Genomic DNA, 24316 nt, shown 5'->3' with positions numbered 1-24316 from the left:
CAAAATTCCTCCAAAAATTCATTGAGAACTCATCCAAACATTCACAAAAGAAACCACAGCAACAACTACAGCACTGAGATATCTCTTCTTCGGTTAAGGTTCATGTTCAAGGAGAATGAGCAAAAACGGCATCAATAAAAGAGCCCCAAACAGAAAACAACTGCAGACCAAAAGTTCTCATATTTGGTAAAAAAAATAAAATAAAAAAATAAAAAAATCTTTTGCTAAGATATTCTGTGGACCTGTGAGGCAACAGTTTCGGAAGGTCATAGCACAACATAGTAGCACATATTACAAAACAAATATGGTGGTGGTAGTGAGATGTTTTGTGACTGCATCGCTTAAAGGTCTTTTGAAATCCTGGGACACTTGGGATTCATAGAACTATAAATTTATCTTTCTACTTACTTAATAATATTAAAGGAGAATCTCCTGGCATCAATTTGTGGCCTAAAGCAAAACTGGGCTCTACTGCAAGACAGTGATCTGAAGCACACTTGCAAATTCTAATAACAGTAAAAAAATAAAAATAAATCTCTAATAAAGGGTATTCTGTCGTATTGTCAAAGCTCAATTGTAAATCTTACTAACACGCTGTGAAATAACTAAACAGAAATTACAGCAAATTTTTCCAACATGAGTGGGCCAAAATCCCTCCACAGAGATGTAAAAAGCATATTGCCGGAAATACAGTTGATGACAATTGTTTGTGTCGTATGAGGCACAGCCAGTTATTACTAATTATAATATTGTTTGGCTATTATTTTTTCACACAGGCAAAAAATAAATATATCTGTAATAAAAGACATTATCATTTAAGAACTGTGGTTATTGTTGTTTAATGGTGTGAAACATCTAAGTGTGATATACAATAACAACGAGAAATCCTTAAGAGAGTAAAGACCACTGTATTGTCTGTGTCTGAAATTAATTTATTTTCTGAATCTGTAATTATGCTCTCAGATTGGATGTGCCATCATTGCTGGAATCCTCCATTTCTTCTTCCTGGCTTCCTTCTCCTGGATGTGTCTGGAGGGAGTACAGCTATACCTCATGCTCGTCGAGGTCTTTGAGAGCGAATACTCTCGAAAAAAGTACTACTATGTGTCGGGGTACCTCTTCCCAGCAATCGTGGTCGGCGTCTCAGCAGCCATCGACTACGGCAGCTACGGGACCCACAAAGCGTAAGTGCAGCTGTCTGACACACATTCTGTGAAAAGCAAAGCTGACATACTGGATGCTACGCTGCGTAGAGTCTACCTGCTGTGTCTGTGTGAGGCAGATTTTGAAAAGAAATCAACTCATCATCTCTTGCCAGCACCTTATGCGTTGCCCCTGGAGACTACACCGAAATATTCAAGCTTCTTTTTTGCCAGGGATGGGCAGCTGTTCAATTTTTCATGTCATTTGAAAGTGGCTGACAGACCCAACACTGTGGTTTCACCAGAGGGTGCAGCTACATTAATGCCTCTCTGCTCAAAGACCCTCCTGTGACCTCTTGTTTGTAAATGCTCTCTTAAAGAGAAGAGCATTGTGCAGAAGCATTTTACGAACATTAATGACCATATCACAGCTAAGGCCCATTGTTGCTAAAGACTACTTGGGGTCTTTTCTCTGTTTTGTGTAAATGTAATCATGTTTAAAGCAAAAAGAGCTCTTAAAAGTTCCTAATAAAAAGTCTACTTGATAAATATTCTCAGCATTATATTTTATGCAAAAAAAAACAAACAAAAAAACATATGTACTGTATGTTAAATTGCTTGTCTCTTTCTCACAGGTGTTGGCTGAGTGTAGACAATCATTTCATATGGAGTTTTATAGGACCAGTCACCTTTATCATCATGGTAAGCTGTTCTATTTTACGTACACTTTCAGAGTGCTAAAGCAAGTGAGACCAAGTGAGATGAAAGAGATGCAAGGAGGAGATAAAGGAGATAAAGGAAGTGGGCCGGTCAAAGTGAGATGAAAAGTCAGCAGGATTTGTTTTTCTTCACCTTGTTTCCTCAGAGATGACAGGTTAATTCTGCAACAAAGACACATTTTTGAAGGATCCGAAACCCTTTGTGGCTCTTAGTCCCTGACAGGAATCAGGACTTCATAAAGAACTTCAATCAAAATGTGCACACATTTTAGAGCTGCATCATCTAGGAGCTTTCAATTTATTCTTTACAGTGGTTTATGAAAGGATTTATATTCCCGTGACTGTTTTAATATATTCGTCACAATACATGAATAAAAAATATCAGAAAAATGTTTCTTACAAATATGTGCAGAACCCTTTCCTATCAGACCCTTAAAATAAAATTGGAGAATCTGAAGATTGTCTCAAATAAATGTTTACAAAACATACAGTGATGGTTTTTGATATGGGCTATATGGGCAGTTGCCCAGGGCAGCATCTCAAAGGGGTGGAGCACCAAAGAACTAGAAAATAAATGATGTCTTATCTGTCAGTTGCCCCCCTGAACAAGTTTACTACTAGTGTACTAGTACTGAGTACTAAAAAATCAGATAATTAATTAATAATCAATTTCAGGCTTAGCAAATAATCATGATTAGTAAGAGAGCCAGAGTATAATTAATCAGTTATATATGTATGTATATATATATATAAAAATGTGAAATTTTTTCTGTTTCTGTTTTTCTTCTCCTCTGCACAGGAAGGGCCAAAAGTCCTTCATTGGTTTGTTTGCTTTTTGTAAATACCGAATCGTACTGTAAGTGAGGGAAGGGGGAAAAAAAGCAAAAGCACCTCTGTTTGGTCAAGGACCATCAAGGGTGAAGGACATATAGCATTTCCTATTGACATATGTCCCATAAAAGGCATGCAATTATTTATTGGTCATGACATTATTATCTCCTGCTCCATCAGAGGGGCTCAGAAGAATGAGACCTCAGGGAGTCTGACTTCCTTGCACAAGTGAAAAAAGAAAATAGCTATCCCTCACATATGCTGTACACTTTCACCCTCGCTGCTCGAAGCATTGCTTTGTCCTTGTGCGAACCGAGGGAGAAGGGATTTCTGCAAGCTCGCCTCGTGTTCGGGCAGGGTGGTATTTGTTCAGCACCGTCTTCATCATATATCCCAATGGTTGGTACAGTATCTACAGACGCAGTGACCTGTGCTGAACATAGAGCTGACACTGAAAATATACTAGAGAGATGGGGGCAGCTGTGTCAAATTCCAGTGAGTGTCTGCACACTGTTGGATCTCTGCTCGGAGCCTTAAAAGCAACGCTACAGTACAGCTCTTTGTGAGCAGTGTCGGAATGAGTAAAAGACGATTCTACTAACTGGACTGGATTTTACGGTTGCTGTAAAATTGCTTCTCAATGTGAGATGAGGTGGTGCGCTGAAGACCCAATGAAGAGCTGCGCCGGATTAAAATCTCTTTCTGCAAATGCTGAAATGCCTCTTTTTTTCTTTTCACATCTATATTTTTCTTTCTCTCTGCATCCGCTTTGAACGTGTGAGCTTATAATTGAGGAAAAGCTAGCATTGTATTAAAGCAAACACACAATTCCTCTTGCCTCAGCAAATGCTCCGTCAGCCACACAGGAATATGTTTCCTCTCCTTAAATTGGGCCCTCATTGTTTTCAAATTGGCTGTTTCTCTCATAATAATTTGCATGAAAAATATGTCTGCGGTGGAAATGATGATCAGGATCCCAGTGGTGATGACCGGAGAGATGGAATCATGACCCTGTGAGGAGCTAATGTATTGCTGCAAAGCCTGCGCGTGACAGGGATGAGGTTGTGTTGCACTGGCTTGGACTTAGCGTTGCTGCTCTATGCAACAATTGTCTGAAAAAGACAAAGCACTGTGGAAAGGGGCATCTCGGGGGAGCGCGCAGGAGCAAGGTTTGTCTGCATCATCCGTGACCCTGGTTTCTCTACAAATTGGCTTTGTCCTTGTCAATGAGAGAGGGAAGAACAAAGGAGAAAACAGTGCACTTTCTGCTTATGTGAGGAGCCAAAATGCAGCCAAAACCATGTTTAAGCAAGTAATGAGGACGATTTATGTTTTTCCTTAAGAATCACCAACCAGAAATTTTCAGCCAATTTATTGTCTTTGGTTTCCAGAAAGCTTTGACCTGCCAATGCAATCTGATTCCAAATTCTCTTTAAAAACTGTAAAGCAAGAAGATATAAGAACAGTATTCAGAATATTTTTGTCAAGCCTTTTTGCTGTGAGTGGCCTTTATTTATTTTAGTCAAAGCAGAATTAATGTGATGAGAAGTTCGTAAGAGATTATTCAATGTAAAAAAAAAGGGTTTTGCTAATATTTTAAAGCAAAGATTAAATTAAACTTGTCATTTTATGCTGTCTTTGGCCTTTTATTTTTGCACTTAGTCATATTGATGTGCAAGTATTACTGAAACATCTGTCCAGTTTTAGGGTGTTTTGGCACCTGATAGATCAGTAGACTCAGTTCGATTGGTGCCTACAACTGCAGCATTTGTTAAATTTTCAGCAGGTGTGGTTTGCTTTCACACTGCAGTGTCAAACTGTCCAAAAACTTATCCAAAAACCCACAATAAAAACAGAGTGGCATCACATTTTAGCAGTTGTAGGAATTCTCTTTCATCTTTGGCAAAAGACCATGAGCAGTTTCTCCTGCTGTTGCTAGAGTCCTGTGTTTGTTTTGGTTATATTTAGCCAGAATGCCCTGCGTTTTTCTCCACTTCCTACTTTTGGAGCGGTATCGGACAACAATGTTCAGGGGGCAACTGATGGAAAAGACATAATCCGTCAGTTTGTGTATGCATTCGAGCCACGCCAGAATTCACTTCAACCAAACCGAGATCCAGGTTTTAGGCAGCCCAGAGTTTACCTCCCCAAACAAATCAGACTGTCCAGGCAAACAAACTAGAGTTTGATTAAAGCCGATCACCCACTGTCGTGGATGCACCCATAATGTGAATTATCAAAAGAATTCAGAACTTTACTTTTACTATAAGTCTAGTATGTTTAATAACTAGCAACGGTTTAATTCCCAATCCAGCATCGTTTTTGAAAGACTTGCTCTTTCTTGAAACTTCTAAATATGAGCATTCAAGTCATAGACAATATGGTTGTATTGTTATTAGCTTACATTTTTACTCTTTCTTTGGCATCATTCAGTAACAGCAACCACTTTGAAGTGTGTTTTTTTTCTTTTTTTTTTTTCAGTATATCTGGTAGCGCATATGAACCGTTCATTCACAGATCAGAAAAAGATCAGACTTTTGACTTTTGGACTGGATGGTTCTTTCCTGGATCTCCAGTTTTTTTGGGGTTTTTTGTTTCCCTTGAAACAGCTCTGAAACTGTCTGAAAACGAAAGCATGAAGCAGGCAGTTAGATCAGTGTTTTTAAGCAGAGGTTGCCCCTCTCTTGGCACACAAGTTATTAGCTCCATGAAAGGGGGAACATGGAAGTAATGAGTGCTGGGGGGAGCCATTTGCATGCTTGAGATAACTTCAACGCAAGGCCTTTTGGATCATGACACGTCGCGAGCAGTTCTTGTCATCTGGACAGCTCCATCTGCACCTTTAATATTTTATCCCCTGCAGTTCATTTGGAGTTCAGGGTGTACATACACAGTCCACTTCAGGAAAAAAAAAAAATGCTCTCTCCCCCACTCCCAGTGAGGCGAGGTGCTTCTGCATGGCTTGCAGTGATGATTCAGAAAGGGAGTGAAGGATGGAGGCAAGGCGGCTTCGCTCTAGCAAGAGGGATCCCCCCGGGAAAGGCTGCGAATGCATGTCGGTGGGGGTGGGAACATGTGCCATGCTGCTGGGTTACTTTAAAGTACTGTGTCCCTCTCCTCTGTCTCATTGGATCCATGTCACCACTCCATGTGTGAAAGGGTTTTTCAAAAGTCCTCCCCCCACCTGTTCCTCCCCACCCCCGCTGTCTTACTCATGCAGACGGCTGGCAGAAATAATGGCTGAGAGCCGCGAAACAAAAACATAGCTTCAGTTCCGTCTATGATATAAAAGTCAGATCTTGATTTTCCCCCTACCTCTTTCTCTCGTTCTCTTTTCTTTTTCATCCCTTTCTTGCCATCCTTTTCTTTGAGAGTCTGGCTTTTATTGTGTGCGGCTCTGTGAGTTGATTGCATGTGGAGGGGGTGATGTATTGATCACAGGCAGCCTTTTGATAGCGGTGTGCACCAGAACACTCAGGAATTTCTGCTCGAGAGCGAATGGCTGTGGTCCGAGTCCGGCTCACAAAGGTCCCTCGCATTGGCAATTCATCCACATTTTTCTTTCTGGCATTCTAAAAATAACATGTTGATGCTGAAGCGCACCATTTGCGAGGCTCCCCTGGATAAAAGCTTTTGTCGCCACAAATGTATTTATTTTGTGTGTTGTGCTTTCTTTTTAATAGCTGTATTTGTTTGAACCATTGACATACTCTTAGGCACACCTCTTGTTTTTTTTTTTTTTCTTCTTCTTCCTTAGACATTTCTTGACATTATTTATACATGACTGGCTTGCAGTGCGAACACAGTTTGGTACATCTGCTGTGAGTGCTTGTACATGCTGTGTCGAGGACTTGTTTGCCCCTGAATAAATGATTTTGAAGTAAATTATTTGGAGGAGCCCCTTGCTGGACTATCCATCCTTTGTGTCTCTAAATCACACTATTGATTTTTTTAAGGTACCATCCTTGTCTGAGCCTGATATGTGCTCCCTCCTCCCACAAGATTTAATGCGTTAAAACAGGCGAGCTCCCTTTCTCCTTACCTTTTTCTTTTTCTTTCTTTTCATCTGAACACACAAGAGAATTGAACAAAATATACCATGTTCCCCCAAGCCTTTTGTTGCTGGTTATACCTCATAATATTTCACTATGTGCATAAAATGATATGTGGTTGTTTTGTACAACAAAAGCCTCTCTTATTTCTCCTGCTACTTCTCATTCCCTTCTGACATTGGAAGACTGCTGCCGTGTGACTGTTGCTGTTTTTTTTTTCCACATTGATGGATTTTAATGTATTTTCATGCTCTCATTGATATAGAATGACACTAAATTTGGCGCCAGTCGGCCCGTCTGAGACTAGCAGGAGTGATAGATGTTTATTGGATTAGTCTGTGGACATTGCAGAGAGTTGAAGGCTCTTTGCTTTTAATACTTATGGACAAATTAACAGTTTTTTCTCCTCTGTCTGCCTTATCTTGAGGCATAAATCTTCATGAATTAACACTGCCATTATTCTGTTTTGACAGCTCAATCTCATCTTCCTGGTAATCACGATGTACAAAATGGTGAAGCACTCTACCACTCTGAAACCAGACTCGAGTCGACTGGAGAACATAAAGTAAGTGAAAATGTCATGTATGCTGAGGAACGTGGTGTTTTGTTTTGTATGAATGATGTTAATATGGTTGTCCAGGATGTGGTTTTGGTTTTTTTTTCTTATTCTAGATTGACATTTTCTAAACCTTTAAGGAAAGTTTGGGATTTTACTACTTTACAAGGTTGTATGCATTAATATTGAGTGTTGTAACAAAACATCAAGCTGACAGGATAAGATATGTGGTTCCTGCTAATAAAACAACATAGGTTTAGCTTCTTTTTTTAACTGAGAAGCCACATAATTTGTTTCCACAAAACATTGACCCACCAATTTTACACTTCTGATTCCCCTTTAGAGGTCTGGCAACCCCATAACGATCTGAGTTATAAGGGTAACATGGGATTGCAGAACAAGCGTGACATAGTGATATATGATACAAAGCAACCACAGCAACAGCAGCTAAGCCCGCAGGTGCGAAGACACCAGATGATCCTCTAGAGTCTTTCTCATCTGAGAAATACTCTGATCAACAGAACCTGGTGTAGATAATGAAATGCATTTGAATAGCCTCCATGAGGACCACAATACAGAGCTCAGCCAAACATGAGGGGAATAACCTACACCTATTTAATCTGTAGTTTTCAATTTTGTTGCGATGTAGGCCACAGTCAACTGGTTCAGTAACGATGAAAGCACATGTCATCCTGGATCACACTGGGTCGACTTAAGTTATGGGGATCACAAAATCATCTGTGAAGTGAGATTTGTGTGTTGCATGGTAACTGCAGAACAATGATCTGAAAGGTCTTATATGCATCAGAACATGTACCTCTTGATGCCGCAGGAGTCCAGCTATGGATACAATATCAAGCTTACTGAACATACCTTTATATCCACAGCTCATCATAGCTTTCATTTACTTCACCATTCTCTGGTGCCAGTTGGATAAGAATTTGCAAGTCTCACTTTACTTTGCCAATAAATATTGTGTCAAAAAAATTGTTAAGTTGCATCTACTTAAATATTTCTGGTTGTTACATCTTTTATGTGTCAGACACTTGGTCTGAGCGCAAAAATGTTACTTTTTTTGTCCTCGTTTTTCTCTGGGGAACAAAATGTGTTGTATACAATCATTAGTCGTGTGTAAATAATTGTTCAATGGAAACAAAAGGTGATAAAACATTTTAAAAGTTTGCTTCTGTATTGGCCAGTTGCAAGCGAGGCATTAGCTTCAATCTCTGGGGCCAACTAATCTGAGTTTATACTAAACGGATACACCAAGAGTGCAGTCTGCTGCCGTTAAGATATTAGCTGCTTATAACCTTTTTGCAGATCCTTAGTTTAAAAAATGGTCCTGAGCTCAATGTACCAGCATTTCCTGAAAGGGAAGGATACAGCGGAAATTCTGAAGCATCCCAAATGTTTTTCTTTTCTAATAGATTCAAGTTAAAACTCATCGAGAGAGAGAAAAAAAAATACTCAGACACCACCACCATTACCTAACCATTTATACTTCAATCAAGACATATCACTCCAATGCTTTGCTCTTGGAAGGAAAAGCTCTATTTGTTAATACCTTTATCAATAAAAACATATTGAATCATATGTGCTGCAGAATTCTGGATGGTTTTTATTTGAAGTTATAAGGTCTTGTCGGTTGCTGTAAAAGCACCAGTTCACACAATCATATAAGTGTTGAAGTTGCAACCACTGTTTGTAAGGGTTCTCCATCTATCTATAGTCAGTGGTTGTTTTCTCCCTTTCTTGTTTTTTTTTTCTTTAGCGTAGCAGCACAGTGGTAAAACCACAATCAGGGAGAACAGTGATTAAAGGCCGATTTAGACATCTCAGTTTATTTGTGATAGACTACTCCTTTATCAAGCAAACCACAGCAGACCATATTTTCTGAAGCCTGCTTGCTTAAAAAAGGCGCAGATTTTCTCGCTGAATGTTGAAATTATTTCATTTAAACTCGCTTATGTTGTTTATACTAATTGCTGTTTTCCTTGTGGTCATTTTCTTTGTTTTCTTTGTGTCAGAGTTTTCTCTACGAGTCACAGTGTCTATTGCATGTTGCATGCAAACACAAAGTTAACGCAGGCCCTGTGCTTTCTTTTCTCCTCTCATCTTCTACCTCTGTCTCCGCTCTGCAACCCATACCAGTAATTATCGCGTTTGTGACGGCTACTATAATACAGATTTGCCTGGGTAAGCTTTTACCGCGCACCTCAAATAATGTTATCCACACACCACCACCCACCCATCAGTAGTGTGGACGCAAATTCAGACAGCAGACGATGTGTTCTGACCAATTGCTTTGCTTAAAGATGGAATATTTGGTAATTAAATCAAAACATGCAAATCTTGGCTCTTGTTAGACCCTAATTTGATTGCCTCCCCTGATTTCCCTTGGATCAAAAAGTTGAAAATATCACACTCAAGTGCCAACTAACCCGCGCTGTTCTGTGCTCTGATCTAATTGTGTTTCTCTCTTCCCGCTATCATGCTCTCTAGCTATGAAGATAATAAACACTTTATCAAGTAAGAACATGTTGCCCAGAACTCTCCTCTTCAGCTTACAGTTAATTCTCTCCACTCTTCCTTATTCCCTCTTTCCTTTTCTGTCTCTCTGTCTTTCCTTCTTTTATTTTGTTTTGCCAGCTCATCTTCGCCCGAACTGCAGCTTTAAAGCCTCTCATCCATCCGTCCTTGTGACTGGTCACTTTCACCGTTTTCATCAATCTGGTGTTGTGGTTGTTGTTGTTGTGTGTTTGACCACTGAACTGTGACAACTTCTGCTGTCTGAAGGCTTCACTGGACCTTTACACACAAACAAGAAAAAACAAAAAAAATCCCTCGACTCCTCCACATCTGCCTCTTTCCTCCAGTCCTAAAAAATACACAAGCCAGATTAATATTTAGTGTCTCAGCAGCCTTTTGCTTCTTTTAAAGTTATTTTCAAATGTTCTTTGCGCTACTTTGAATTTGCCATTTGGTATGCTCTAATGCATTGAAATAATATATTTACAGAAAAACAGATCAAGGTTTTCCTTCCGTCTTCTCTGTCTGACGGCAGAAACTGCTGATGAGCTTAGGCTGAAATTTTGCGGAGAAGAAAAAAGTGGAAATAAAATTGTCAGGCATGAGATTGGATTGCATATGTGTTTTTGCCATCTTGTGTTTTCCCTGTCTCTTGGTTTACAGCCATCTTTCAAGAGTTTCCTCCAAGATCAAAATGAGAAAATAAAAATTGCCAGTCGTTACTCGTTTACTGAACGTCCCTCATGTTAACTCTCTTGTTTTTGTTTTGCTTTTCTTTTAGGTCTTGGGTCATGGGAGCTTTCGCCCTGCTGTGCCTGCTGGGTCTCACGTGGTCCTTTGGCCTCTTCTTCATCAGTGAGGCCTCCATTGTCATGGCTTACCTGTTCACAATATTCAACACCTTCCAAGGAATGTTTATCTTCATTTTCCACTGCCTTCTTCAGAAAAAAGTGAGCCCGTTTGTTGTACTACACTCTAATTTCAGAGATTTGTCCTTCAAGTTGAAAGGCATCTGAATTTTAGCATTCCAGCATTTCTGAAATAGCACCACATGCTGATATAAAGACCAAACACTGTTCGCCTTGATATCGCAGGCTAAGTCATATTTAAAGTCAACAGTCTGTGTAAACACCTGCTTCTTGCTTATGCAGGTCCGCAAAGAGTACAGTAAGTGCTTCCGCCACACATACTGCTGCAGGGGGCTGCCAACCGAGAGCTCGCACGGTTCCACAAAGACTTCTACGACACGGACGAGTGCGCGCTACTCTTCTGGTACACAGGTAGACCAGCAGCTTTACACAGTAAGACTCCAAACGTGCCATACAATGTTTTCTATGCTGAGCTGCTGATGACGCATGATTTTAACACTAATATGAGAATTTGCTTAGGAAGGTCGACAATTTTTTTTTCTCAAAATTGTTCAGTTTTTGTACATTCTTTAATCCAGATTAATGTAAAAAAAAAATGGATTCAGTTTATTTCAGAACCTAAAGCTTCATTTTGATAAGATTTATTATGTTTTTAGATGCTATTTATTTCAAGTAGTAAAAAAAAATCAATTGACTATCCTAATTCTGTTTACATTGTGTACTTAGAGGGATTGATAATATAATGGTATTATATTGTGAAGAATTGGACTGTGTTATCTATCAGGCAAAGCAGATCATATTATCTCTGAGTGGTGCTGTCGTTGATTACCTGCTACGTGAAATATTTCTCTTTAAATAAGCAAAACAGTTGAGATCAAGTGTACTACAAGTCTTCATTAAATGTTCATCACCGAAAACAAAAGAGAGATTAGGTTTGGACACTGAATTGATTCTCAAAATAAAAAAGGACTAAATATTTAGATACAACATATTTGCCTGACAATAATCTAATGGACTACTTTTATTAAACACATTAGCACTACGTTTTGTAAATTAAAGTGGACATCATGCTTTTAAATCCTTCTATTTCACATTGAAATTATTCAATTGTGGAATATAAAATGGAATTATAATGTTTTGGTCTTATTTTAGCTGCAAATGCTCTGCTTTCATCCCTGTTATACGGTGTGTCTAAGCAACACATTTTTCTGGAGTCTCTTTAAAAGCAAATGAGGCACTTTAAATCCCACCCTATCCGAGTTGCAGAGTGTTACACTCAACTCAACATAGTTAACGAGTTAGCTAAAGTTGAAGCCTAGAATGTCATTGACCGCTTTTGAATCATGTTTTCCCTAAGACAAAAAGGGCAAAAGAAAGTCAAAGTGTTTATATGATAATGCTATTCAAAAAACCAAGTGCGATCATGTCCTCAAGCATACAGTGTTAAGATAAACACAAGGTACGATGCTACTTCTAAAAACAATAGCCTGGACATCATGTCACCACAACGGACATTCTTGTCTAAAGTAAAGTTTGTTGTCATAATAGCATTATTTTCAGCTTGGCGCTTTGTTATGTCCATCATTCCAGAGATGAGGAACTGACCCTTCAACCAAACAGTTTTTTAGCAAATCATTCTTGATAATTGTAGAAGTTTCTGAACCACTTCACACAAAGATGACTTTCTTCTCTGATGACTTTCTCCTCAATTTTATATATATATATATATATATATATATATATATATATATATATATATATATATATATATATATATATATATATTGTTTTAGCTTATCCACTTGTATCTTTGGCATACTTGAACTCAGACTACAAAATCGCTGCATGAAATAAAAATGGTGGATTTGTAATTTGATCTTGCTTAGCACTTCCACAGCAAATACTATGACTAATAGTTTGATAAAGGTAATTAGAAATAGAGAAAGTTGAACAGATTGAAAACATGACCCAAACACAATATACAGAAGAAACTCAAACTAAGTAATTATTACTTACTAAAATCAACTTTTCTTTTCTTAAATGTAATTAAGGGTTAAAATATTTGGGGAAAGTTAGTTTGGGTTAAGTTACAGAACAATTACGATGTTTAAAGTCCAGAGATCAAACACCATTTGTTAAACAAACCTCCTTGTTGGCCTGATCCAGGATACAAACTTTAAGACAAAGCAGACCAGTCAGACAGGTAAGCAGCAAGATAGTGGTCATGATAAATGAGGTTCAGTTTCTTCCTGGAGATGATAGAGCTTTACAAAGGTGCAAGCATTAGTGGTGCTCTCCAACAATCAAGCCTTTATGGTCGAGTGGCCACATAGAAGCCATTACTCACTAAAAGACACCCTCCCGGTATTGTACTAAAAGGCCCTTGAACAACTAAGATTGAAACAAACCTCTATAATCTGATAGTACAAAACTTTGAGACAGAACCAGCCTTACCTTATTGATAACAACACTATACTGTAGATAAACTTGTTGAAGGCATTCCTGTTCTGTGAGGATGCCTTCAAGTACCAGAAAAAATCTTTCATAAAATCGTGTTTCTCTACTTCCAGATTTATTTAATAATTTAATGAACAAATTCTTTCAGGTTAAATGTGAGCTGTTTACCACAAAAATACTTTAGGGCTCTATTTGTCTACAAAGCTACCGAGTACTCTGTGAAAATTATTATTTTTGTTTTTATTTTCCTTTTGATGAAAAGAAATAAACTGAATCTATTTTGTGCTGAGGTTGAAACCTAACATCTGAAATACCTCTGGAGGTGAAAAGTTTCTATGTGTCTCAACCTTTCTTAGAAGAAAGCACATTTGAGCTTCAGAGTTGCATCAGGAATTGTTACATTATTCCACATTTACCAATCAGGGTCTGCTTTGCTGCATGGGAACCTTTCTTTTGTTATATCCCTTTAGCACTTGCTTTTATCTTTATTTTTCACTGATGTCATGTGCATGGGAAACAGCGTTGCACTCTTTCAAAAAACATTGTAGGTACACTTTTACTGCAGGGCGACCTGATGCTGCAAAAACGTACGGGTTTGCACAGTGCCTTTCTTGTAATAGCCAAGCAGCCTTTAGTAGATAAAGGCTAGCCTTTATTTCTGGTGTGGTTGCAGAAAGACAATGATGTCACTGCAAAACTCCAACCAAGAAGAACTGGAGTTAAAGTTGTTCAAAAGGTGACTTAGATGGAGAAAAAGAGATGATATAAGTTGAAATGCACTAAGACCAGTGACAGGTTCTTTTACTGAGCCAAGACTTAAAGTTACATATTTTTCAGTATCAGTGAGGTATTTCAAATTAAGTCAGGGAAATCTCTGTGATTAATTAATATATATTAATAGTTTTTTTATGACATGTTGCTTGTTTTTAGAGGTCCAGAAAATAATCAATTCTTGGGAGAATCTCGGTTCCTAGTCCTGAGAATTCTGAATCAGTTCAAAGTGCTCAAAAATTGATTTTAGTCTACTTAATTTAAAAAATAAATAAATAAAAACTATGTGCAAATTTATTTATGTTTAAATATAAACTGATGGGATTTGATGCAATATGGAACCTCTCTGCTTGTTTTCAAGGGTGTCACTTACTTTTACATCATAACACTCCAGCTATAGCTTCGAGATTCATTTTCCACTATGCACTACTGTTGAACATTCCCAGATTCAGACTCAAAATGAGTGGAAAGAACCTTTTTGATGGTGAACCTCTACATGTGGAGCAGCCTATCTTCAACTGCTCAGTGTCAGTCAAAGTAAAACCTGCTTAAAACCTATTTTATTTCCACTAGCTTTTAATTGAGACTGAGAAGATCATATTTACATATATTACCAATCCTTTTTTTTCTTAAATGCTGTTGGTCATTTTTATTGTATTTTCAATGATTTTGTAGGACTATAATTCCACACTTTACCCTTGGTAAAGCACTTTTCTTTTAACTTTGATATATTAAGAAGCTTTAACCAGTTAATTTATATATCTGCAGAAATGTCTGTAATTCATTCAGGCCTGCAACAAAGTGAGAGAGAGAAAAAGGCTTAATTGTTTGTTCCTTTTCAGCTTTTAACCCGTATCTGTCTTGGATGGACAATGTCAGAAATGTTTTTTTTTGCTTTTTGGAATTCCTTAGACTTAAGAATCTTCTTTTCAGTGCTGCCACACAAAGCTTCAAACAAAAGACTCTAAAGGCAGTTCAAAATATAAACACTTTAATCATCTTGTCTTCTTCTTGAATCAATAGTTAAATCTTGTTTTTGAAAACATCCCAGATCCTCATATAAACGAAAGAAAATACTGTTACTATGTGATCTTATAATTTATGATGAGAAACTGGAAAAAGCTGTAATCAGTATCAGCAGGTCAAAGCTTTACAATTTAGTGACAAAATTTCCTGGACAAAATTTTGATCAGTCCATGAAAAAGGAAAAAAAAGCAACACCAGCGTGAAAGATGAAGGAAAGTTGTTCTGAAACCTGAGTGGGCTGGATTAAAGTCCTAATGACTGTCCCTTGTTGACCTGACAGAGTCGTATCAGGAGAATGTGGAATGACACCGTAAGAAAGCAATCTGAGTCCTCCTTTATCTCAGGTGACATCAACAGCACCTCCACCCTTAACCAAGGTCAGTTCACACCTCATCACTTTCCACACCTATGCACAAATTCCATCTGCCAGCTAATATTATCACCTTGAAGTTCCAGCAATCACAGAACAACACAAGGTCCAGGCAGTAAATGCCGTCGTCTTGAAATGACAGTGCAGCATGGTTAATAAAAACGAAAGTCCTTAAAAATGAAGTTTCTTTTTTCTGTCAGCTCAGACCTGGAAAAAAAAAATCTTTGTCAAATGCCGCAGCATCTCTCAAACCTGTAGCCTCGGTCTCAAATTGAGACTTGTGTGTTTTTTTTTTTATTTAAGTGCGGGCTTTAAAGATCATGCCCAGGGGACACATAGGCACAACTAAAATTGTAAAAAGTTTTATTTTCAGAATATCTAAACATGAAGCAAAAGGCTATTTGTTGCCCAGCACAGAAGGTGACCTCTGTTACTTTATAAAGAGATTTATGGGTTTGGGGAGGAAAAACTGTCATTTATTATTTAGCTTGAGCACAAATATGATGATGAGAAGATGATGTTCAACTCTGGCTGACCCAGAGTGCTTAGTGTGATGTTAGGCTTTCTGCTGCCTCTCAAATGGCTTTCTAAGCATGCAAGGGAAAAGAAGGTTTACACTAAGGTAGCTTAACTTTCCCTCCGCTGACTTCTGTCATTGCCGCTCTTTGCCTTCCCCTTTTTCCTTTCCGATGTCACTTCCCAAAAGACAGACATCTCGCATTGAACGCTCTCTAGGACAGTTTGACTTGGTGATACATCAGTAACAATCTAGAGGTACAGCTCTCTTTTTTCCTGCCCCTCCGCGCTACCATTTCCTGGAGATGTTAATGCAAAGGTTGGATATTGATCACTCCGGGGCGTAGTAGCAACCCTAGAGAATTAGTGCACTGAAGGAGGGCTTTATCTCCTAGAAGCACTTCCATGTCATTAAAAACTTCCCTGGAGACATCTCAACATGACAGATGGCATTTAACATAGGTGATAAATGGCAGTGGAAATACCTCAGATCCTTAAAACACACTGCAAGCTCGGGAGAGAGATTAGGCTTTGAAAGATAATGGCTAAATTTTTAGCCCTAATTGTTTTTTTCTTATAAATAAAAACTTGGCACAGTCGTCCTGTCTGTCATAAAGTAGAAATTATATTTGGAGGGACTTGAAACAGCAAAACCTTTGCATAATTACAGAAAATCTAAGGTGCTGAAAAATGAAGCTTGCACAACATAATAACTAAAAGAGAGTTATGAAACACACTTGTGACAGAATGTAATAATGAGCATAGTTGGTTGAAACTTAGTTTGTAAATAAATGGGTTAGCAAGGATCCTTAACACACTTAACAAATGAATGGGGTATGAGGGGCAGGCACCAGCAGAAGATGCGTGCAGGAATTTTTCCTTTCCTTGTTGCCTTGAGTAGAAACTTTTAATTAAAATCCCTACTTTCAGATTTAGGCTCAACTTTAAAGACAAAGTCAGATTCTTTGCCCTTTTTTCTCTGTTCTCCATGACACTTTCAGACAACTGCCAAACTTACCTGCTCCTCCTCTGTCTTGCCACTCCAGGAATGACTGGGAATTACCTACTAACAAACCCTCTCCTGCGACCACAAGGCACTAACAACCCTTATAACACCTTACTGGCTGAGACAGTCGTGTGTAACACCCCCACAGCTCCAGTGTTTAACTCACCAGGTGTGCTTATTTAATTCTTTCACCTGCATTCTGCCTTTTTTTTATATATATATTTTGTTCTTTTTTCTCTCCCCCTTCCTCACTGATGCATTTAGTCAAGTGTTCCAAAGGCCAAATGAAACACAGGATGTTCAGCAGTATCGTCTTTCCGTCTAAATCACCGTCTCCACAAGGCTTGTTAATGTGCTCATCCAATGTGTGTGTGCAAAAAAAGAAAAACAAATAGTAGTAATACACTCACATTTTGTCATGCATGACATAGATCTTTGTGGTTCACCTATATCCAGCCTGTGTGTTCTCATATTTCTCTTAACGGGACATAATGATTAAGATGGGAAAGAGATACTGCGCATTCTGCCTCGAGATAATGTAAACAGTGGTGTAGACCTGAAGCTGTAGTATAAACTGCACGATCATTAAGATTTATTTCCATGAACATATGAGGCAATTTGTTTCATGCCGTGCTACTTCTTGAACATGGTAAACTCCAAGAATTTACAGTGCTCTCCACATTTATTGTCAGCCCTGGTAAAGATGTGTAAAAACCCTTAAAATTATTTTTTTTATGGCAGTACCACAATTTCATTTGAATGAAAAAATGCTTGATATGTGACAAAACAAACTTGTGTTCTCGTCCAGGCTTTCTTGTCACAATTCTAGTTTTTTATTATTATTATTATTATTATTATTATTATTATTATTATTATTATTATTATTATTATTATTATTATTATTATTTTTGGAGTAACTATTCCCTGACATTTGACAGATTGGGGGTTTATTTTTCCAGTTCGTTGGTGAGGTTAAAAAACAAAAAAACAAACATGGTCTTTCAATGGTTTTCCGGTACCCAATCCTTGACTAATTTACATTAACACTCATCTGCTTACCTACATGGCGTGCTTTCTTGTGTTTCCCATTTTTAAGAACTAAGAGATTATGGTTTTTACATCACTTCATACACTTTTAATTAAGATTAAAAGATTAATTAATTAATTAAATCAAAATATTTCTTGATTGGTCTGTTATTTTATCTTCCCTATTTAAAAAAATTTTATCTCTCCATGACTCATTATTAAGAGCTCCTCTCAGCACTCGGTATGATGATGATCAGTGTGATGTATGCATTTTAAAAATGCTTCACTTTTATTTCATAGTAGTTGGTAGAGGTGCCAGTAGATAGAACATGACATGCGTAAAGCAATATATATTTTTTGTGAGATTTTAAATGCACCATCACATCTTTACCAGGGCTGCCAATAAATGACGTCTTTTTTGTATGCATTGTTATCAATGTCTAAATACAATATTAGGAACTAGAGTATGCCTGTGCAAATAGTAATGATCACTATATTTCTGTTGTGTATGGCATCAGAACATATATAACAGTGATAAGGCTGTGATGTTTTTGTATGTGCTGTTCCTTTTTGAAACTGAAGTGGCATCTTTTGTTATGTTTTGTGCTTTTCCCCTGTGCTTCCCTTTAGTGACCTTCAGAGAGACAAGTATGGGAGTAAAACTTAACTTTGCCTATCAAATGTAAATTTTTTTCAGCATGCTTATTTAAAACAACCCCAAACCCTCGGCACAATCACTGGTTTACTTTAGGCCATTAACACACACTCAAGTGGAGAGCAAGTGGTTCACAAAAACAATCTAAACCAAAATAGCTCAATTTGATCATTTTGAGGAATCTTTCAACTCCTGATAGATTAGTTCTGAATTTGCCCACTACTCTGCTTTTGTTTTTTACCCACCAAAATTATGTTTATTGTTATTTTCATTTTTTAAAAAAGAAAACCGTTTATAAAAATATTTATTTTCCTCCCCCTCTCCCCCACTGTCTGTCATAGTTGTCCTGGTGTGGCACTCAGCAGTCTCAGGGTCCAGTATTATTCCCGTCACAGTCTTTCAGAAAACACCTGTCTGGACACTAAATTGCCTCCTAGCAGGCATTAACACATAGATGTCACAGCAGCAGCAGTTCCATTCCCTTTTTTTCATTCAGGACTTATTGGCCTTTATCCTAAGTTTGAAAAGATTCTCAAAAGACTGCTCATCTAAAACTGCTCCACACACACTGCCTTATCCCTTACTATTTTTCTTTATAGTAACCATTTCAAAGCATAAGTTCCCTTAGTGCTCTAAATTTCATTATTCTACAAAGAGGAAACCAGCCATTGCAGAGAACATTTTTCCCCTGATCTCTTCTCTCAGTCATGACATAAATAATATTTACATTTTGTAGGGCTGCTTTTCATGACCTCCATGCTTTGAGACATTCCTAACACAACCACATCTGACCTCTGCAGTGGCCGTGTTATCCTGAGCTGTTCTCCCAATGACCTGGGTCTCAATGGGAAAATGGGAACTGTTACAATGACGGATGCCAAGTGCCGGGCTGTGGGCAATCTCTGACCTTTACCAGCTCTGGGTACACAAGCTGCCAACTTACAGGCAGCAAGTGTACCACAATAAAGTCACCAAATATGGGACTTTTCTTCAAAGCATTGTGCCTTGCAATAGTGTTCTTAGCCCTTTTCAACATCAGCGTTTTTAACATGAATTCAGTAGGAAAAAGCTGAAGTTGTTCATAATTGTGAAGTGGAAGAAAAATTCTACAAAAATTAGAAGAGTGTTGCTTGTATATTTGTTCCAGCCCCATAAGTCATTGCTCTAGTGATACAACTATCGAGCCAATAGTAACTGGAAGTCCTTCAGCAGTATGTCTGTACCAGTTTAAAAGACTGAGATTTGTGGCCATTATTCATTCAAAGTTATGTAAAGTGAAATCACATTTGATGGAGAAAATTGCACGAGCAAGCTTTGTCGTGGATTTACAGTTGCATGATGGTGTGAAGCTTCACAGGGCCATCATGTGTTGCTCTAAACCATTCCATTGTAGCGTTGATTGCATATTTAGAGTTATTGTCCTCCTGGAAAGTGAAGCTTTAATTCAGTCAAAAGTCGTATGCAGCTTCTAAAATCATGATTTTCTTCATGATTTTTCTGTATTTAGCTCGATCTGTTTTTCCATCAAATCCCAGCAGAAGAAAAGCATCACGTGCCACCACCATGCTTCACACATAGTCCCCTCAAAAACTTTTTTTTTTTTTTTTTTGGTGTGTGTGAGCTACAATATCCTGGGAGTTTTGCCATGCTTTTTCAATTTTTACCAATTTAAAAGGAGTTAATGCCCCTTTGTCATTATTCTTTTCTGTCTACTTCACAACTATGCACTTTATGATGTTGGTCTATTACATTTAATCTGGATAAAATATACATTAATGAGTGACAGTAATGTTATAAAAACAAAAATAAACGGATGGGAATGCTTCTACAAGGCACCTTATTTGTTGCATTTGGTCCACACACGTAAAAGCAGTTTAATGCTTGCCTGTTTTATTTGCTGAACCCTTGCTCTTGCTCTGTTGCAGTTGAGACTTTTATCTTGCATTTTGTTGTTCTTTTGAGCAATTCTCCATGTTACAATAAATCATTTTTTTTTTTACTTTTTTTTGTACATCAGCTGCTCTTAGACCAGATAGCCTGAGCAGACAGACATGATGTGAGTTGTCTAAAGTGAGTCATTTCACCTGCTGTGTGTGGTGATGGTGGAGTGCTGCTTGTGGGCTCCCCTTGTAGTGAGAATACAGATGGCTGTCCCATGTTCATACATAACTACTTTCCCTTTTCTGTCTTTGTCATATTTCCCCTACATTTCCTTCCTTTTATTTACTTTACCACATAAATTCTATTAGTTGCTAGAGATCCCATATGTGTCAGCCTGCCAATTTGTCGCTTCCTACTTATACATCAACCTGTTGCCGGTGTCTTGTGATAGTGTTTGAATCTGTTTCTTAATGTTGTTTGGGATCCTTTTTCATTGCTTTGTCACATATGTGGCAGACTTTAATGCACAATGCCCTGCCTTTTTACAGTGAATTTTCAAAGGGAAAGTTGAAATGTATACATGAGAAAATACAAAAATTTCTCATTGCAAATAAACTGCATGTCTATGTATTGTATGTTAAGGATTGTGCCCAACTAACAGATTTAAAGCATGGCTTAAATTACCTTTGTTTTTACATAAAACTGCATCCTAAACAGCATTAAATTTTTATTTCTCCTTTTTATGATTATTAGTGATGACTAATGTAGTTCCCCTTGATATTTCCCTTTGTTTCCAGGGCACTCACTGAACAGTGCGGTGAGGGATACAAGTGCAATGGATACTCTACCGCTAAATGGTAACTTTAACAATAGCTACTCACTCCGTAATGGGGACTTTGGTGACAGTGTGCAGGTAGTGGACTGCGGACTCAGCCTGGATGATGCTGCCTTTGAAAAAATGATCATCTCTGAGCTTGTGCACAACAACCTGCGTGCCTGTAACAAAAGCCACCAACAGCAGCAGCACTCCAGTTTACGTCACCCGCCCCACCGCCAGCAGCCGCCGCCGCCGCAGTACCACCATCACCACCACACGGAGCGGGCTCCCCCCAAGGTGACAGTGGTAGGTGGCAGCAGCAGCGAAGATGACGCCATTGTGGTTGACACTTCATCTTTGGTCCACATGGGCAACGCGGTGGGCCTGGAGCTGCACCATCAGCAGGAGCTGGAAGCGCCACTCATCCCCCAGCGGACTCACTCGCTTCTGTACGCACCCCAGAAGAAGGTGAGGACCGACGGAGGAGTCGATACCTTTGTCAGCCCACTGACACCGACCAACCCTGACGACAGTGCGCAGTCCCCAAACAGAGACTCTTTGTACACGAGTATGCCCAATATTACAGACTCTCCATGCCCTGAGAGCAGCCCCGATGTTGTGGAGGATGTCTCCCCCACCAAAGGGAGCGAAAATGAGGATGTTTACTACAAAAGCATGCCCAACTTAGGGGCAGGCCACCAGCTCCAAGCCTATTACCAGATAGGCAGAGGGAGCAGTGATGGCTATATTATTCCAGTTACTACAGAAGACTGCATCCCTGAAGGTGATGTACAAGAAGGACAAATGCAGTTAGTGACAAGCCTTTAAATGTATTTAAATCATCCCTTAGCCCTGCTGCCCTGACACAAACCCTGACTTCTTTCAGGGCATTACACATTGAAGGCAGGACCATTCTTTTTTTTGTTTATTTTAGTTTTTCAAGCGAACCCAGCAGTACCATGACAAACACACACGCTTGGCATCTACAGACTTTCTCTCAGCCATCCGTGTTTCCATCTCCTTCCCTGCAGACTCAGAGACCTGTGGCACAGAAACGGCAGCGCAATGTTTTCAAGAGACTGTACATAAAATGAAGAGTCAGATTTCAATTCTAAGAGACAAGCCAACAATGTATTTAAATGTGCTGCTGCTGTTGCGTTATTGAGAAAACCGAAGGTGTGAAAACATAAAATAAGTTTAAAAAAAATTACAAAACGAACAAAAAAAGAAAAAAAAAATTACAGGTGACATCCAAACAGCAATTTCCCTCTCAAAGGTTGTACATACACTTCCCAAAATCTAAGCTCATTTTTGTTTGTTTTTGTTTTCTCACCCCTGGACCAGGACATGGACATGTTTGTAAAAAATAAAATATTTCCTGATCAGACTGTTAGAAAAGGAATATCAGGTCCTGGCTGCTTCCCATCACCATCAAGTTTGGATTGTATAACCACTAGCAATCAAGCCCCTGGCCTTATATTTTCTCAACTGTTCCTTGAACTGTTGTCAAGGAAAAACTGCTCAAATATATATTTTGTTGTATTGCTAGTGTAAAATAAGAATTCATAGGGTTGGGAGGAAAAAAAAGCATAATTATAAAGAAACCTTTTATTTCTAAAATCTTAACATTTGAGAGACTATTGTGTAAAAGTTGCACATATGTTATACCATCTGTTTATGGTACCAACACTTCATTCAAGGTTGTATGTTTGAGCATAAAGGCCTATTAAAAGAAAACAGTCAAGCAATGCATTATCTTTTCTTATCAATTTGTGACCAATATTTTGTTTAGTTCCTGTATTTTCATTTGAGTTAATATTGTCCCTTAGAATATCTTTATCCGATTTTGCCAAAGTGGAATTGCTTTAGTAGAAGGGCGACTGCAACAACCCAGTAAAGGTGATTTATTCATTGCACATTTTTTTGTTAGTATTTTTGATTGAAATGGATCCTTTTAACAGTCACAGCAGAGGGATGGGAAAGCGCTGCTGAGATGAAGCCGACTTTTGAAAATAAAGTTTTTATCTTAAATGTAGTTCTTCCGCTCAAGTTTAAGTATTTTATTTATTAAAATCTTTCAAAAAATTAATAAAGAAATAAATTGGGAAATTTGTGAATAGTTTCCCACACTGGTATACATGCTGTACTGTAGCTCATGTTTTTTTTGTAAACATAAGGGGCTTATCACTTAAGACTGATGTAAAGTTCAACACTTGTTTAACAAATACAATAAATGTGAGATTTTTTGTCAACAGACAATTTGCTTTTTTTAATGGCTTGTGTTTTTGTTATATCTCTAGAAAGCAGGTTTGATCATATTGCTATTGACATAAAACACTTTTGACTCAGGTTCTTAGTAAGTCCCGAGCACCTTGAAAGGCAAACTGATACAATTTTGTTTTCTGGAGGATTTTCTTTTCTCTTTTTTTTTTCTCCTGCTATCTTCAATTGCTGCAGAGTAGAGTGATCTCGCCATATGTGTTAGAGAAGCCAAATCTGTCCATGTGATTCAAACATGAGAAACTCAGGTAGGAAAAATTGCATTGTAAATGTTTCTCTGTGTGGTTGTAACACTAATAAAGGTTCAAAAATGACACTGGTTTAAAGCATTGTTCGCTTAGTATATCATTGTATGAGAGAAGCACAATTAAAGAGTCTGTCACTGCAGAAATACTCAAGTTCGTTTAAGTGCTGCGTGGGAGAGTGGAGAGGAGTCCACAGGCCTAACGAGGGGTCAGCTTTCCACATGGCTTGAGTCTTAAAACTATATAAAAGATAATATTTCTGCATATGACACATATTTGGTCTAATTAATGTCTGCTCCAGCTGAAGCCCACCGTCAGCTCCTATGCGTTTTATGCCCCAGGTGATGGTAATTTACAAAGAATTTTCATATAACACCACTTGAGGCGGAGTGACAGCTCACAGCAGGAGGGGCTGGAAATTGCACTGTTTACCATTTGGCACTGAAGGAAATGACTCAGAACTTTGCAGAAATGGACTTGATGTCAGTGCGCATAATGCTGTGTGGGCTGCGTGTTGTTTTGACTCGTTTCAACAATTATGTGACATTTTGTGCAATTATCTGAGGCT

At 38.3% G+C, this 24316-nt stretch overlaps 1 protein-coding gene across 39 annotated transcripts in view; it reads left to right on the top strand.

Moving 5' to 3' along the window:
• adgrl2a (adhesion G protein-coupled receptor L2a) overlaps positions 1-23821 on the top strand; it is a 123129-nt gene extending 99308 nt beyond the window's left edge. For 4 of the 39 annotated variants that reach the window (XM_044129534.1, XM_044129529.1, XM_044129532.1 and 1 more), the window contains 11 exons: positions 964-1184; positions 1778-1844; positions 7218-7309; positions 9452-9496; positions 9803-9829; positions 10611-10779; positions 10981-11130; positions 15233-15329; positions 16885-17013; positions 18501-18518; positions 21204-23821. In XM_044129534.1, the coding sequence (XP_043985469.1) occupies positions 964-1184; positions 1778-1844; positions 7218-7309; positions 9452-9496; positions 9803-9829; positions 10611-10779; positions 10981-11130; positions 15233-15329; positions 16885-17013; positions 18501-18518; positions 21204-22051 (1863 nt within the window). In that variant the 3' untranslated portion in view covers positions 22052-23821. Of the gene's footprint in view, positions 1-963; positions 1185-1777; positions 1845-7217; positions 7310-9451; positions 9497-9802; positions 9830-10610; positions 10780-10980; positions 11131-15232; positions 15330-16884; positions 17014-18500; positions 18553-20542; positions 20596-21203 lie in introns of all 39 variants that reach the window. The other 35 variants (XM_044129567.1, XM_044129562.1, XM_044129541.1 and 32 more) reach the window with 24 other exon arrangements.
• Positions 23822-24316: the final 495 nt, after the last annotated feature.

Source organism: Gambusia affinis, linkage group LG10 (assembly GCF_019740435.1).
Source record: "Gambusia affinis linkage group LG10, SWU_Gaff_1.0, whole genome shotgun sequence".
Classification (NCBI taxonomy): domain Eukaryota; kingdom Metazoa; phylum Chordata; class Actinopteri; order Cyprinodontiformes; family Poeciliidae; genus Gambusia; species Gambusia affinis.
Note: the sequence above shows the minus strand (reverse complement) of the source record. Positions and strands in the feature narration are given on the sequence as shown.